General features: G+C 39.7%; 1 protein-coding gene across 3 annotated transcripts in view; it reads left to right on the top strand.

Annotated features, from left to right (window-relative positions):
- LOC117403922 (PHD finger protein 24-like) overlaps positions 1–13,895 on the top strand; it is a 47,094-nt gene extending 33,199 nt beyond the window's left edge. For 2 of the 3 annotated variants that reach the window (XM_058986268.1, XM_058986258.1), the window contains 4 exons: positions 80–246; positions 8,216–8,251; positions 10,642–10,722; positions 11,057–13,895. In XM_058986268.1, coding sequence (XP_058842251.1) covers positions 80–246; positions 8,216–8,251; positions 10,642–10,722; positions 11,057–11,153 — 381 coding nt within the window. In that variant the 3' untranslated portion in view covers positions 11,154–13,895. The remainder of the gene's footprint in view (positions 1–79; positions 247–8,215; positions 8,252–10,641; positions 10,723–11,056) is intronic. The other variant, XM_058986266.1, reaches the window with a different exon arrangement.
- Positions 13,896–18,019: the final 4,124 nt, after the last annotated feature.

Raw genomic sequence — 18,019 nt, 5'->3', positions numbered from 1 at the left:
AACACATTTAAAGCCAGTGGTGCAGTGGTTGATAAAGAGATCCGGTTTGTGAACGGCTCCATCTCTTGTACCTGCGCAGAACTCTCTGGTGCGTTTGCTGACTGCGAAGGAGAGGGAGCGAGCGAGGGCCTCCTTCACTGCCCTCGACCAGGACAAGGACGGCCTCATCACAGGGGGCGAGTCAAAGAAAGCACAGCACACCTGGTTCCGCAAGCACACCAAGGAGTCCCAGTCCTGCAATGTGAGGTAACTGAGCAGCTTCAACTGAATATCACTGTCATCATACAAACGACTTGGAGTCCAGCTTTTCAGGGTGAAGCCAGCCAAGCACCCCTTAGAAACGTTTACCCTGGTAAATTTGTATTGTATTTTTACAGTTTTCCCATGCTTTCCCCACTGTTTATCAGGGTCTGCTATGTAATATGCTTTACTGTACCTCTCTGGACTTTAAACACTATGTAACACAATTTGTGCACAGTACGTCTCTTATAAAAGCATAGCAAAGTGAAATAAAGCACAGTGAAAGCATGGCAAAGCATAGGTAACACCGTGTAACAAATTATTATTATTTTTTTTTTCCTGGGTAGTAAGTGTTATTTCCTAATTGCTTATGCCTCAAAAGTATAGAAAATGGCTATTATTCCCCACAAACTTTGCTTTTGTGACCAGGACAGTGATATTTTGAAATGTACCTATTTCCAATGAGAAAACAGTCGAATTTGTGTCTTTTCGTTCACATAAAGTCAGAAAAAAACAACACATGAATCCAAATTAACATGTATTTATACTAAAGTAATACAAAAATGACTACAAAAGATTTAGAAGTGAGTAGTCTTTTTGGTTGGGGTAGTATGGGTTTCTCTCCTCAGCTCCACCTCTGAAATTGTCATCTGGATCTACAACGTCTTCCTCGCTCTCTGACTTGCTGCTCTCTTCTAAAGACGGCTGCTCTCTCTCCGGAGGAGTGGGTACGAGGAGCTCATGGCAGTGTGGCACCGGGGCGATGGATGAAGGAAGGTCCGGATACGTGATAGCAGGTGCATTCTTGCCAGTCTGACGTTTGGAAGGGTCCACCATGCAGAAGTAGCAGTTGCTTGAGTGGTCAGTGGGTTCCCGCCAAATTCTTGGGATAGCGAACTTCATGGCTCTCTTTTCCCCTCTGTACCATCCTACAAAAATACATTTATTACACCCATGACTAATGTGTAAGAGATTCTCGCAACAATTGTAAAACATTTTAAAATTAAAAACTTTTACAATTTTAAAAATTAACAAATTTTATAACATAAAATTCCGAGCAACAATTGTCCATCTTACCTTCCAGAGATTTTTTGCAGTGCTCGCAGGTGAAATGAGGTGCCCAGGGTTTGTCTTGATCACTGACAGGCATGCCGAAATATGCCTTGTAGGCCTCACACATCTTAGCAGATGCTTCCACGGAGTACTTTTTCGCTCTTGTCTTGATAAATTGGCCGCAGACATAGCAAAATGCGTCTGCCGGATGCTTGCAGCCTCTTGATGCCATCTCAGAAAAATGCAGATATGTATCCACTTAGGCAGCTGGAACTAAACTGAACTGGTGGGCTTAAGGCCCCTATATTTATACTACTATTTATATTACTGGAATGTTCTAGAAAGTTCTAGAAGTTACTCCAAGTTTACTCAGCACTGAATCTATCTGGAATGTTCTGGAAAATAGGTAAATTTCAAAATATCACTGTCCTGGTCACAAAAGCAAAGTTTGTGGGGAATAATAGCCATTTTCTATACTTTTGAGGCATAAGCAATTAGGAAATAACACTTACTACCCAGGAAAAAAAAAATAATAATAATTTGTTACACGGTGTTACCTATGCTTTGCCATGCTTTCACTGTGCTTTATTTCACTTTGCTATGCTTTTATAAGAGACGTACTGTGCACAGTTCTGTAAGTGAATTGAGGTCTGGAAATCAGAGAAGCCATGTTGGTCTGCTGTGCTCCTCTATCCAGTCTAACACTGGACTGAGTGGCTTTATTGTCTTGTAGGAGTAACCTTCAGTTTCAATTGCTATGATATTAATAGTAATCATGTACATTTTCATAGTATCTGGTTTCTGTTAGCTGTATTGTTTTGCATGCCCTCTAACTATTCCAGCAGAACAATCTTCTGTTTTCAGTTGAGTTATAAACTGCGAGTCTTGAATGCTTGCTGCCAACATTCAGTGCGCTCCATCCCCCGTCCCCAAGTTCTGTTGTATTGCCCAGGGTCCGGCCAATGTTAAATATCCTGCCGGCGATCTGGCCCTTTAACTCGTTTTACTCAGGCACTGTGAGAGAGCCCTGCATCATTGGAAATAGGAGATTCAGACCTTCAAAACAAGGTCCTACTTGTGTATTTCCAGTAGATAACCATATTAGGAGATAGCCTTGAACGCGAGTGTTTTGGAATGTTACTGCTGGGCTGAAGACAGACCTACCTCGGTTCAGTAAACAAACATTTTCACACAACATCATTAGAAAAATAAGAGAAATGATGACATTGAAGGCACAAGGACCTATTTTCAAATATATATTTTTTTTTTTTCATGTTTGAGGATCAGATGCACAAGACACAAGCTGTTTAGGGTTATGTTGCCCTGGTCACCACCTTGCTGGCCATTCAAGCCACAGTGAACAACCTCATCTTGTGCCACATGATCAGGGTGCCTGGGACGAATAATTTGAATTTTTTCTTTTCTTTTTTTGGTTGCTTTTGGTCCCTTTTGTACAAATGGCCATAATTCCTTTATTTTTTATCCAATTTCAATTTTTTTCGTATGTTCCCTACATGTTGAAGTATCATTGTGCACGACCATGCTAAAACACATTTTACAAACAATAAATAATGTTTGTTTTTTATCTGTATTGAACGAGGTGAGTTTCAGACTGTTTCACTTTTTTATGGAAGCCTAGTGTGTGCACATTAAATTCATGTATGACATGTACCTGTAACCTTTATGGTTAATGAGTTAAAACCACAAATCTAACAACAGTTAAAAAAAAAACATGTGAAAATAGCTCTGACCCTAATGGGTTAATGGGCTTTAAAAACACAGGGCCCAATTCAGAGCAGAAAGAGACACACATAATGTAGCCTGCAGCTTAGGATGCATTTCACTAGTTGAAAGCTTAGACAACACACTTACTGAATGCAGTAAGCTTCCCCCCTTGAGTATTTTAATTGAATACATGACTCTCTTAAATAATCCACCAGGAAAAAAAAGGGAGACCTCAGAGTTCTTTCAACAATTTGCCTCAGCGCTATTTACTCCTAATAGCCCTTAGAAAAAGCTTAAGACTAATTACAGTACAAGCACCTGAATGAAACATCTTGGGTTGTTTTTTTTTCTGGACTGGTAAGTTTTTTAGGTGTGTTTATGAAAATAATGTGCTACTGACGATTTGGAGTAACTAGCATTACATTTTAGACTGCCCAGGTTATATTTACACATTTCTGTATTTAATGTATTTGTTACTGTTGTCAAATTAACACATACAGTACATACATAAAGATATAAAACCCAAAATGGGGAGGCAGGAAAAAGGTGTCCCCTTAAACTTCCAGCAGCAGCATAATTATGATTTCAAGCTGGCTTGGGAAGCCTATTGTTATTGCAAAGATTATTTATTTATTTATTTATTTATTTATTTATTTATTATTGTCGTTTTTCCGCCCAAAACTTTAAACTGCTCCTGTTTGCACGCGGTGTAACCAATCAACATGAAACTCGGCAGGTATCATCCCGTGTAGATTACAGTTCAGATGCAAAAAGAATTGCATTCCTGTGTCAACCAAGATGGCAGCCTGATGCATTTTTTGGAAAAACCTTTCAAAATCTTCTTCTTGGGAAGCGCTGAACCGATTGATCTGAAACTTCGCACACATCATTAGCAACCAAACCCGCTTCAAGTTGGCAAAGCAGAAGTTGCTGCAATAATTTTTACTATCAAAAAGTGCAGATATCTGAGATTTTAGAAGAGAAGAAAGAGGCAAAGTCATCAGAGGAGATGGAGGAGGGAGGAAGAGGGGGAGGGTTTAGGAGGGAGGAGAAAGTAGAGAATAGTTTACGTGGGTTGTTAGTGGAGGCTTGGATTATAGATTGGAAATAGCAGAGGAGAGAGTAGAGGAGAAGGAGGAGAGGAGGGAGCGGTAGAGGTCTAGGGCAGCAGGGAGTTTGGTTCTCTTCCATTTCTTTTCAGCAGAGCGCAGTTTGGTTCTTGCTGAGCGGAGCACAGAGGAGAGCCAGGGTTGGGGAGGGGAGGGGCGAGCAGGTTGGGAGGTGAGGGGACAGAGGGAGTCGAGAGAAGAGAAGAGGGTGGAGGTAGCAGAGTCTACAGAGAGTTGGGAGAAGGAGTCAATAGGAGGGAGGTGAGAGAGAGCAGTGGAGGCAAGGACAGAGGGGGAGAGAGAGTGGAGGTTATGGCGGGAGGTGACAGTGGGGGTAGGTGGAGTAGGGAGAGAGGGGAGAGATGAAATAGTGATCAGAGAGGTCCATAGGAGTGACAGAGAGGGTGTAGGGGCAGCAGGCCCTGGAGAAGGAGAGGTCCAGTTGACGACCAGCTTTGTGGGTAGGAGGGGGATGGAGAGAGAGAGAAGTTGAAGGAGTGAAGGAGAGGAAGGAATCCAGCAGAGTGGGTGGGGTTGGAGAGATGGATATTGATATCACCTAACAGGACAGTTGGGGTAGACAGAGAGGGGAGAGAGGAGAGGAGATAGTCGAGTTCATCGAGAAAGTGTATGAGAGGTCCAGGGGGATGGTACAGTACAATTAGCAGGAGTTGACAGGGAGAGGTTAGTTGGACAGCGTGAAATTCAGAGGTGTTAACAGAGATTGAGAAGAGGTCAGAAAAGAGTAAGGAGGGAGAGAGGAGAAGACCAGTCCCACCTCCCCATCCAGTGAGACGTAAGAGAGGACAGGGCAGCAGGAGTTAGTGTTATCAGGAGAGATCCAGGTTTCAGTGAGAGCAAGGAAATCAAGAGAGAGGTGGGAGGCAAAGGCAGAGATGAAATCAGCTTTGTTAGCAGAAAAGTGACAGTTCCAGATGGCACCAGAGAGAGTGTGGGAAGGGAGAGAGTGAGAGGGGGGAGAGGCAGAGGGATGAGTTTAGAGGGGTTAGGGGAGCAGCGGCAGAGAGAGGACAGAGGACAGGAGTGAGAGGATAGAATAACAGGGATGTGAGAGACAGTCATAGCAGGACAGGTGGGACAGATAGGTACAGTTGTAGTGGGAGCAGGAGCGGTGGGGGGAGGGTACAGACCTGTCCAACAGCCTCTCCTCGCAGGACTCCCACAGCTAGACTCCCGGCTCTTTGGTAGAGAGGCTCCTCGGTTCACTTCGTGCTGGCGCACAAATAGGCTATATTATACTAAACATTTAAGACAATACTTAAGCAATACAATAGTTTCAATGCACTTCAATGGAATCACACAACTACAAAACGCTGTCTGGAAACCAGTCAAATTGCAAATCAACCTCTATTCAAGTTAACCACTCACCTGGTACTAATCACAAACAGTAGATCACCTAATTAAAACACCACCTTTATAATGTTACTTAAATACAGCTAATGTTAAGAGTTAGAATGAGGCCTCTAGTAGCCACTGGGAGAGATTTGGAAAAGGTCCTTGCTCAGCTGTTAAATGCATTTTCTCCACTAGCCAACAGAGAAAAGAAAACAGCAGCCCATCATAGTTTATTCTAATATACTTCACTTTTACACACTGCCAGCGTATGTCTAAAAATACACTGTACACAACATTGATATAGCATTTCGATTTCACGACAACATCACAAACATACTTTGCATACAATATTTTCTAAACAAAGTTCTTACGACAGGAGAAAAGCCGACACAAATCAAGCACGTCCTATATAGACTTAATTCACTAAACTTAAATAAATGACCAACAAAATAATGATATACCGTACAGGCAAAAAGAAAGTGAAAGAGTTTACCAGTGCTGGGGAAAATAAACAAACAGGGCTGAAATAATATAAATTCAGCTTCCAACAAACACTAACACCGAAAAAAACAACCCTAACAACTACATTTGTTCACAGAGAAAGGAAGCGGTATCATAATATGAAACTTTTTCAAAATATATCTCACTTTACAGACACTCCCGGTGTAACAATACAATAGGCATATGGGTGCGCAATATCTTTTTTATATAATTGTAGTCTATCTGGTACACGCTGAAAGGTGTTTCCAATTAGTAGAAATGCAGATGAAAACTACAACTCCCATCATCCACGCATGTCAACAACATGCTGGCTTCATATTTAACTTTCTGTCAAGTTTTTTAATTTGTCTTACCGTTATGATGGATTTCTTTTATTTTTTTGGTCACTTTTAAAAATCTCCTTCAGATAATCGAATACGAAATCGAACGATGGAATTCCCATTATCCATCATGTCACTCATAATCGAGCACACAGTAGCAGTGCATCAGCAGGGGGCTCAGACTACATCACCTGCCATTACTAGTACTGTGGTTATAGAGATAGGAGTTTATAAAGGAGGCTGGTCTCTGAATGAGAAAACTCTCTGGGCTCCTCCAATTAAAACCTGTGCTCAGATCATGTGATCTGCTACTGCTAGTTCTGTGGATAATAGCAGATAGGAATTCATAACGGAGTCTTGCCTCCTCTGAGGAGACAGTACTGCTGTTAATATAGGAATGTTGAATCCAGGGTTTTGGTTAAAATGTCATTTCTTCTTGCATTTTAGACAATATTTGTGTTTTTTATTGAACATTATTATATTACAACGATACACAACTATATATATATATATATATATATATATATATATATATATATATATATATATATATATATAGTAACATGGCCGCTCTCTCTCACGTCTGTTTGCCCCTATAAAAACGTAGACCCAACACAAACTTGAGGATTTAGCGCTTTTACACACACTTTTAATAATACAAAAAATAAGCAATAATTAAATAAACACCTAGCACTAACTAAACATACAGGACCACACAGACTATAAACAGGCCAGCTAAGCTGTTTACCTGTTAACAAGCAAACCCGCTGTTTCACACACTGTAGCACGGTAAACCTTTCGCTTGACTGCTCGGCAGCAAGGTTCACCTTCCTGCTTCCTTCTACTCAGCGGTGCAGAACAGACTGGCTGTCTCTCTTCCAAATGCGGCACCTGGCTTTGATTTACAATAACTGCCAGGTGCAGGTGATCATTTAACAATTACCAATGAAATTAAACAATTAACACACGCATTTGCATGTGTGTTTGGCAGGGAGTATTTTAACCCTCGCCCTGACTTGCTACAAAAGATAGATAGATAGATAGATAGATAGATAGATAGATAGATAGATAGATAGATAGATATTATTATTTTTCAAATGTTACCTCCCTTGCTTCCTCTGAGGAGCCTCCACTGGTATATAGAGTCTACGGTATGTGCTTACCTCGTCCTTACAGAAGCTTTTTCTATCTCACAGAATCTTTTGTCCAGGGTTTTTTTTATTGTTTTTTTTTAACATGCTCTTGGCAAGTGTACATGTTGTTGGAATCTATCTGTTTGAAAACTGCTGACAACTTCTCTTTGAAGTTCTAATCTGAGAAACTCCAGCACAAAGAATAAATACTAATAAATAAATATATATTGTTAGAAACATTTTGCAATATGAGGTGTTCTTTTGATTTCTTCTCTGAGGAACAGATTGCAGTCCTGCTTGTTTCTGCAGGGGCTGGCTGTGCTGTACTATTTTGGAAACAAGCTGTCTATAGGAGGGAAGGAGTGCTTGATAAAAGTTTGGTGAAGGCTGAAGGCAGTCATCGTGTTCACCATGTAGAGTGTGTTTTGTTTATAAATGAAGCAGTCAAAGCTACAAAGACACATGGCACAGGGGTGATTGGCATTGATAATAATTGTAGAGCATCATCAATCTTTGCTTTATTGCGCTTGATCATACTTCTACGTGCTTTACCGAGACTTCCTATGCCTGACCAAGATATAACTTGAAGTTTCACTTTGCTATGCTTTTCCCATGGTACTGTATACTGCAGTATATGTTTATATGGAGTGCCAGTTAACTCCATGCAGTGCTGCGGGTGACTGAATTTTATACAGAAGGTGTGCTATTTTAAAATTAGGACCATTATCATTCACTCAGAACAGCTCACCTGTACCACACATTTGCCATTTCTCAACAGACTTGTTGGACTGTGTTCACCTGTGTTGAATTTCAGGTAAGCCATTTATCTGCTGAAAATCGCATGCAGTTACGCTGGTTTGAGGTTCAATTTCCCCCTGGTGACTCCCTGGGAAGATTCCTTCCAAAGCTGACAGGCACAGCTGTCCTTGTTTTCAAACTTCACCCTGGATGTATTCTTCATAAGCCTTGTTGCCTGAAACTAGAATGCACTTCATTTTGAAGTCCCCTTTTACCTGCTTTATTGCTTTGAATATCAGTGGCTGTACAAGTTTTAAATTTGATTTGAGTACTTATTCTTTCTATGTTATCCACATTGTTGAATAGGCTACCCACCAGACTTAGCAGTTCAGTTATCGTCTCCTGAACAATAAGGTACACATCTACACCAGTGAGGGCAGCTGCTCTCCTACTGTATGTGTCTTGTATCCCCTGAAATGACAGTGTCTTTGAGAAGCTCTGTCAGTGTGACAGGCCAGAGTTAAAATGAGTTCAGTAATATAATATGACAGCGGCACAGCTCAATGCAGCATTAACTCTTTCCTCCATTTTCATAGCGAGTTCTGTGTTTCTTGAAAATGTTTCCTGAAAAAATAAATTAAAGAAACATGTTTCCTTGTGAATCCTGGCTTCAGAAAGAAGCCATGAACACCTGGACCAGGTAAAGGGAGGAGGATTTACCCAGCCCTGGTTGTATTTGGATAAGCTGGTCCTTACTGACTGACAGGTTCTGAGGTTATTATAGGTCTTGTTTCTTCAACTGAAGCTTTCTTAAACATCCAGCTGCGTGCTAGAACAAAAAAGATTGAACATTTTAAACGTCTTTGCAAGAAGGTACTTTTAAATGCATGTGCATCATAGGAAATTAATGAGAGTTGGCATGTCCCCCCCCCCCCCCCCCCCCCAAGTAAGGGGACTGCTGGGAAATTAGCAGACATTCTTAACCCACTGTCCTTTGCTAATGCCTCTAAATTATAATTATTTCAAGTTACAGTGCAAATGTTTAGCTCCAATTAAGTGTTATCAACAATCTGTACAAATCCCCAGCCGTTTCATTGCTGTGTAGTAGGAAGCAAGAAGCATTGCTGTCATGATTTCATCATAAAACCATCTCTTTCTGTCTGGGGTTTCAGTATTTATTACACTATCTGGGCCCTAGCTACAGTATGCATTTCAGTATACATAAACACGCACAGAATAACAGGTTGGGTTGCAATATAAACTGCTGGTTGAATTGGCCAAATAAGAGAGCGGCACCACATATTTAAACTAAATTTCCCTGGTTGCTGGTTTGGGTCTTACATTTTACTTTTGCAGGTATATATCTTTCAGACAAAAATTTCTAAAGACAAAGCTGGTCGCTTAATATGAATAAATTCCCGAAAATGATGAATGTGTTTTGTTTTGAAGAATGTAGCCCTGTACACATTTAGCTACCAGTACCCAGCCTTACCGTATATTAACAGTGACAGCAAATTTACCACCCCAAAACGTGCAGTTAACTGGTGATGTCTTGCCACTACAGTTTCACAAACAACATTGTGAGTGCAATGTGAAATACCCAACACACTGAAATGCAGTTTAAACCAAGTATAAACCAAGTATAGGCTAAAATAGGCAGCAGTGTGGAGTAGTGGTTAGGGCTCTGGACTCTTGACCAGAGGGTCGTGGGTTCAATCCCAGGTGGGGAACACTGCTGCTGTACCCTTGAGCAAGGTACTTTGCCTAGATCGCTCCAGTAAAAACCCAACTGTATAAATGGGTAATTGTATGTAAAAATAATGTGTAAAAAAAAAATGTAATTGTATGTAAAAATAATGTGATATCTTGTAACAATTGTAAGTCGCCCTGGATAAGGGCGTCTGCTAAGAAATAAATAATAATAATAATAATAATAATAACCAAGTCTGAAGTTGTTTGTTTCAGTTTCCTACACTACAGAGAGAAAATCTCCTAGTCTACAAATGTATCATGTGAAGAGTTGTGTGCAACTATTCAGAAACAATCACAGGAAAGTAGAAGGCTTTACGAGTGGGCATCGTGGGTACCAATGCCAATGACTGATTCCTCAACACATTGGAGCGTATGCCTCCCACATGTTTCTGAAATGGCTGTGTTTGCACAATTTAGAACTACTCAAAGAAACTGTACAGTGGCAACATAGTATCATTAACAGTGCTACAGTGACCCCAGAACACTGGACAAGACACAGGCAGGCAGTGCACTTGGAGCAACACCTTTTGGTCTTCAATAGCAGATCACTCCCATTATTTGATAATGTTGCTTTACAGATGGTTACTTTTGATACAAATGATCAAACTGAGTAACAAAAAAATGAAAGTGCTTACAAGCAGGTGTCATCCATGCCAATGTGTTGTGATGTGAGTGGAGCTCAGTCTTGTGAAACCCTTCCTCTCTCATTCACAGCATCAGCCATGTGGGTCCGATATCTGAGAGCAGCCCGGCAAGCTCTGGCAGCGGGAAGAGCCGAGATCAGGATGAAAACAGGTAGGTGCTGTTTGTGGGATGGAAAGGAGGCCTTGCAAAACTATACTGCAGTATTAATTCAGTACAGTATTACACAAAACTGCAGTGCAATGCTATAGAATGCACTATGTGGAGGGAGCAATTTCATTGGCTAATCATACCAGCACGGATTGGAACTTTTAGAACCATGTATTCCATATTTTACCCCATTTCTGCCGTTCTGACTGCACTTACAGAAATATGACATGTGTGCATTTGAGATATAATATGCAACATCATTTGTACTGATTTGTCACATGGGGAAGCTGTTGCCTGTTTCTGTCAGGGAAGTTAATATGTTTGTTGTGCTCCACAGACAAGTGGACTGGCTGGAGTTTCTGAAGGAAAATGCCATCTACATCTTGGCAGCTCGTCCGAACAGCGGGGCTGTACACCTGCGGCCGCCACTGTAACCCAGAGGAGGCTGCTCAAGACCTGAGGAAGAGATAACTCCACATGCTCCAGCACAGGAAAATGCAAGGAACACAAACAAACAAGCGAAGAAAAAAGGCACAACTTACACAGGCATTTCTGTTCACTGCAAGGAGGCTGCAACCTGCGTATTAATTTGAGATTCAAGTTAAATATTGACTGATTGCTTTAATGAGTGTGCTGGCCGGGGCCAGCACAGGTACAAAAGCTAACGGAAACATTACTGTATGTATCTTTTATTTATGTGTTCATTTATTTATTCTGACATGGGTCGATTTGTCTGTGCCACCCAAGTCTAGCACAGTTGTATCTCATTAGCACAGACGCTAAATCCAAGAGAAACAGAACATCCATTAGAACCCATTTTATACGAACAACTGGTAAATTGTCATGTAAATGCCTGTTTGATTTGATACTGTTGAAGGTTGGGAGAAAACGATTGCTGTAGTGATTCAGATAAAGGGGGTTTACTGTAGACGTGAGTGAAGACGCGTATAAAATAACATTAACCTTCACACTGATTGTGTCATATATACATATTTATATATACATGTATATCTTTCTCAGAACCTCGCTGTTTGTGAAAAAATGAAATGTGACTGCTTATGAAACCCAATTTAAAACAGACCCCTGTAGAATATATATATATATATATATATATATATATATATATATATATATATATATATATGTGACAACGTAGTCTCTGTTTAGTCATCAACAATGTTGAGTCTAAGACCAATCATAGTCCACTTGTTTGTTGTTCACAGACACTGGGTGGGTAGCACACTCAGGGTAGCTCAATTATATCCTTAAAATCATTTTAGACTTGATGTTGAAAAAGTAAAAAGCAAGCGGCAAAAAAATGTCCATCTAAAAAACTATTCCTTATTGTTTAAAAGCACGAAACACACAACGCGTTTCGACAATACATGTCTTCATCAGGTGTTGAGAATTAAGAATAACATGAGGTGAATCCAATATATAAGTCAGTAAATGAAGCCATTCAGATTGAATAGGTAATTGAATCATTAATGAAAAGCACACAATTCAAGTTAATTGGTTCTGACATATACTTCAATGAATATGATAGATGTAAATATCAAGATTCATTCAATAGGAGTGCAACTACATAAAGGTGAAGGAACTCAAAGGTGACTCAGAATATATATCTGTATTTAAACCTGTATTACATATAGTCTATATCTCAAATTCAATACATATGAAACATCCATTAGAGTGGATTAGCATAGATTGTTACAGTAATAATGCATTGGTTATACATGCTTTAGAAACTCACATTTTTTCAAATAGTATATTGCGATTTACAGAAAATAATTAAGTGTCTCGTTTAGACCATAAGGTTCCATGGATTTAAGTGTATAAATCTAATAAGCTTCTCTTTGTAACAAATTATTAACGATATTGCAACCTCTCTCCGAAAGGCATACTTTTTCAATTCCAATCAATCTAAGGCTAGAAACAGAGCCATGATTACATTTAATATAATGTCTCGCAATCGCATAGTCCATGTTGGAGTTATGTATAGCTGCCTTATACGTATTTGTAATTGTCTTTTAGTTTGTCCAACATAGACTAGGGCACTCTCACATTTCAGTGAATTTTTGGTAGAGTATAAAACACTGGAGTGATAGGGTATTCCACTTTAAAAATTCCCATTGGGTCTGAGTAATCACATTACTTTCTATCACTATATTTAACAGACCATCTCTATTTTCTCTGAATTCAATTAGTGGATCATTGCTGAGTGCTCTATAAAACTCTACGTTATGTAGCTGTCTTAGAGTTTCAGCAATATAATCATCACTATTCTGGATTATAATCGAACCCCCTTTATCGGCAGGTTGAATTACATGGTGCTCACAAAGAATGCATTGTAGCAGACACCTGAGAACAGATACATTGGGCAGTGGTAACAGGGCTTAAAAGTGCTGGGAGTGACTGTGTTTTCCAGACAGTGGATAAAAAACAGCTGTCCACCTGTATCAGAAACTGTATCCAGAGCCACACGAGAGAGATGATGAAAATCAACATTAGGGAAATGAAATATGAATTTGGGTGGTCAGGACTGTTTTGTGTTAAAACTGTAAACCTAAAATGTAATGAGATTGAGATTAGATTTTAAAGGGCAACCCTTTTTATTATGTGATGGTTTTCTTCGAGGGACCCAGCTGTAGTTTAACTAGATGTTTTTTTATGAGTTTGATGATCATCAAAGTTGATGGATTCAAAGCCCAGGTCACAAAGATCCATCTATAAACAAGAGTTATGTAACTGCAAAGTTATGTAACTGTAAATTATGCCATTTGTTGTTTTTAGACCCAGGCATACAGATCAGTCCTTGAAGTGAAGAATATAATAATACATTGATGTGATGATACATACATGTATGATTGCTGAATCAATAAGTTACATGTACAGCAGATTATAAATGTCTAACCTCTGCTAAAGGAACACATTCTGCAGAACAGAACATGTCCAATCTACACTCTACGTCTCAAGATCACAGCTGATTCTTCAATCAACCCCTTTCCCACGCTCCTAAACGCTTTGACTGCTGCACTCCACCGAACCCTTAAAGCATCAAGAAGCAGCCCTGTGACACCATGTATAAAAATATTCATGTTGCTGCAAAATAACGCTGTATGTAAAGAAAGCATTTACAAAGCCAATAAAGACGATGTGAATTACATAACTGCAAACTGTCTACAGCTTGCCTTTGGGTTTTAGATTGAGGGTCAAAATACCCTTATAAAAGATACCCATAGTAAAAGCACAGCAAAGTGTAATAAAGGACAGTAAAGGCACAGTAAAATGTTGGTAAGCCCAGAGAGGTATGGTAATCCATGGTATAACCATAGGAAAAGCACTGGGAAACTGCAAAAATACTGTGCAAAACTGCACAAAGAGCCCAGTTTTAATGATTATAAAAACAATTGCACACAGTAGATTGTCTGCAACAATGCAAATCAGTGATAAGCAATGGTGTTATTATATTATTATATAACCTACCTTCTACTGGCTTGATGGAACAGTATGAGTACAACCGGGTGCAGCCGGGCAAACAAGTATGAAAAGGACAGTTCTGCAGGGTTGGGCAAACAGACATGCTGGTGTTTCTTTTTGGAAAAACCCAAAGTGTAGTGCTTGCTTTAACTGTAGTTGTTATGGAAATAGAGGACGAGAGGAAGGGTTAAAATGGTTTTGCTGTGTAGGTCCCCTGCGGGTTGATGCGTCTCACACTGTCACTGATCTGCATCCTGCTCTTTCAGATAATGTTCTCAATCACTGCTAATCTGTCAGTATACATGATGCCAGGCATCTTTAAAATGGTGTTTCTGAGTTGCAAAAACAGCATCTGCATCACTTAGAGCCAATGCCTTGTTCAGTGACGTCGATCTCCTACCGACTTCCTGACTTAACAAGGTGCCTGATGCTGCTGCTGCTGCTGCCAACGTGCTGAAAATATACTAATTCATTTCAAATCTTATGACTGTAAAGCTCACCCCTGTAGCAGTGCAATCTACTGCATTAAATTTGCATCATTTGACAGAAAGTCATCCTCTAACTGTTGCCCAATTGCAGTAATAATAAAATACTAACTTTACGCTTTAAAGATGCTGTATAGAATATTTAAATCTTAAATAAATGATATGGGAAAATTGTAGTGACAAATGCTGGTGGCAAACATGTCATCTGTAGCAATGTAATGCATGTATAGCAGTGTATAGCAGGTTTTTACAAAGGAGGACATGGACAACATGCCCGACATGTCGACCTGTTCCTACCCAATTTTAAATAACTTTAGCATAACAGAGGCAGAAGTGTTAAAGGGACTAGGAGCTCTTAAATTATACAAATCCCCTGGGCCGGATGAGATCCTCCCAATAGTACTCAAAGAAATGAAAAAGTTATTTACAAACCGCTAACCAAGATCATGCAACAGTCTCTTGACACAGGGGTTGTACCAACAGACTGGAAAATAGCAAACGTAATACCAATCCACAAAAAGGGAGACAAAACCGAACCAGGTAACTACAGACCAATAAGCCTGACTTCTATTATATGTAAACTTATGGAAACTATAATAAGATCCAAAATGTAAAATTACCTATATGGTAACAATATCCTGGGAGACAGCCAGCATGGTTTTAGGAAAGGGAGATCATGTCTAACTAACCTACTTGACTTTTTTGAGGATGCAACATTGAAAATGGATAACTGCAAAGCATACGACATGGTTTATTTAGATTTCCAGAAAGCTTTTGACAAAGTCCCGCATAAAAGATTAATTCTGAAACTGAACGCAGTAGGGATTCAAGGAAATGCATGCACATGGATTAGGGAGTGGTTAACAGGTAGAAAACAGAAAGTACTGATTAGAGGAAAAACCTCGAAATGGAGTGAGGTAACCAGTGGTGTACCACAGGGATCAGTATTAGGTCCCCTGCTATTCCTAATCTACATTAATGATTTAGACTCTGATATAGTAAGCAAACTTGTTAAATTTGCAGACGACACAAAAATAGGAGGAGTGGCAGACACTGTTGCAGCAGCAAAGGTCATTCAAAATGATCTAGACAGCATTCAGAACTGGGCAGACACATGGCAAATGAAATTTAATAGAGAAAAGTGTAAAGTATTGCATGCAGGCAATAAAAATGTGCATTATAAATATCATATGGGAGATAGTGAAATTGAAAAAGGGAACTATGAAAAAGACCTAGGAGTTTATGTTGACTCAGAAATGTCTTCATCTAGACAATGTGGGGAAGCTATAAAAAAGGCCAACAAGATACTTGGATATATTATGGGAAGTGTTGAATTTAAATCAAGGGAAGTAATGTTAAAACTTTACAATGCATTAGTAAGACCTCACCTAGAATATTGTGTTCAGTTCTGGTCACCTCGTTACAAAAAGGATATTGCTGCTCTAGAAAGAGTGCAAAAAAGAGCAACCAGAATTATCCCGGGTTTAAAAGGCATGTCGTATGCAGACAGGCTAAAAGAATTGAATCTATTCAGTCTTGAACAAAGAAGACTACGCAGCAATCTGATTCAAGCATTCAAAATTCTAAAAGGTATAGACAATGTCAACCCGGGGGACTTTTTCGACCTGAAAAAAGAAACAAGAACCAGGGGTCATAAATGGAGATTAGATAAAGGGGCATTCAGAACAGAAAATAGGAGGCACTTTTTTACACAGAGAATTATAGGAGTCTGGAACCAACTCCCCAGTAATGTTGTTGAAGCTGACACCCTGGGATCCTTCAAGAAGCTGCTTGATGAGATTCTGGGATCAATAAGCTACTAACAACCAAACAAGCAAGATGGGCTGAATGGCCTCCTCTCATTTGTAAACTTTCTTATGTTCTTATGTTCTAATTACATTGCAATAACTGGGTAATTACAACCAATGGTTTCTCTTACGGGTAATGGCCGTGGGTGAATTACATGGTAACCCTACGGCATAGGCCATTTTCATAAACTCTTTCCAGCATTGCCATGCTATAACCATGCTATTACATTGTTATGTATGCATTGTAAACTGAAGTGCTACCCAAATGATTTGAAATGCTGTAACTATATATTTAAAATGATAACTTAGGCTTTAGAATGAATCGGCATCCCACCATGTCTGCATTAAAATAAATTAACAAAGATATTCAGAGTAAGAAAAAGTGCACCTGATTATAAATGCAAATAAGCAGGAAACAAAACGGGGTTCAAAGCCTTATTATGTTAAAAAGTAATATTATTTATTTGAGCATCACATTTGACCAAATTCATGGTGGAGTTTAAATTGTTACTGCGGGGGTCTTTGGACCCCAGAACCCCACACTAAACTACTGACCAGTGGTACTCAACTCTAGCCCTCGAGGTACAATCCAGTCCAGGTTTTTACTCCAGCAGGTTCTAATGTAGTGCGTTGAAGCTGCTATGAGGCGATTAACTAATTTAGTTGAATGGATCGGTATCTTGTCCCGTTGATGAAAAAAAAGGATAAAAATCGTGAAAGCGACCATGACCTGCATAATGAACCCAATACGAGTGCACCAGCTGCTGAAAATGAGGGGTCTGTGAACGAAACTGAAGCTGGAACTACTGTAAAAAGGAGAAAAGTTCGGGCAGGTCCGGATGAGCACCGTAAGTTTCAGGAGAGATGGACAAATGACGTTTTCTTTATTTTTAATGAGGAATCTGAAAAAAACAGTTTGCTTGGTGAGCCAGAAAACCATCTCGGTATTAAAAACCAGCAATTTGGAGCGAAATTATTTGATTGTGCATGGGGAACTCAAAATCAACTAGCTCGTCAGCTCATTGAAAAAAACAACAGAAAGTGCTAAAAACTGCAAGCTCGTTTGCAGAATGTCTAACAGAGGCATCCTTTGAAATTGTGTGGACATTGGCACACCACAGAAAGGCTTTTACAGATGCAGAAATTGTAAAGGAATGTTTCGTAGCTTCTGCGGAAATGTTATACGCAGATTTCCTAACAGAAATGAAATACTAAATTAGGGGGCAACAGTTTTCTGATACTACAGTGATGAGAAGGGTTGAAGCGATTTGCCAAGACATCCGCCAACAAGTCACGTTTCGACAGCTCCTTGTTATTCTCTTGCTCTTGATGAGAGTACTGACTGCAATGTATTACAATTATGTGTGTGGGCTTGTTTCCCCAAAGACGAATGCTTCTGCGAAGAACTCCTGGGGTTGATTCCACTGAAAACGCAAAGAAGGGGTGAAGATTGTATGAATGCACTTCAATGTGTTTTTGATCAGACTGGCCTCTCTTGGAAGAAGCTCGTGTCTGTGTGTACTGACG

Source organism: Acipenser ruthenus, chromosome 2 (assembly GCF_902713425.1).
Source record: "Acipenser ruthenus chromosome 2, fAciRut3.2 maternal haplotype, whole genome shotgun sequence".
NCBI lineage: Eukaryota > Metazoa > Chordata > Actinopteri > Acipenseriformes > Acipenseridae > Acipenser > Acipenser ruthenus.
The sequence above is the reverse complement of the archived record's forward strand: the minus strand, read 5'-3'. Positions and strand labels throughout refer to the sequence as shown.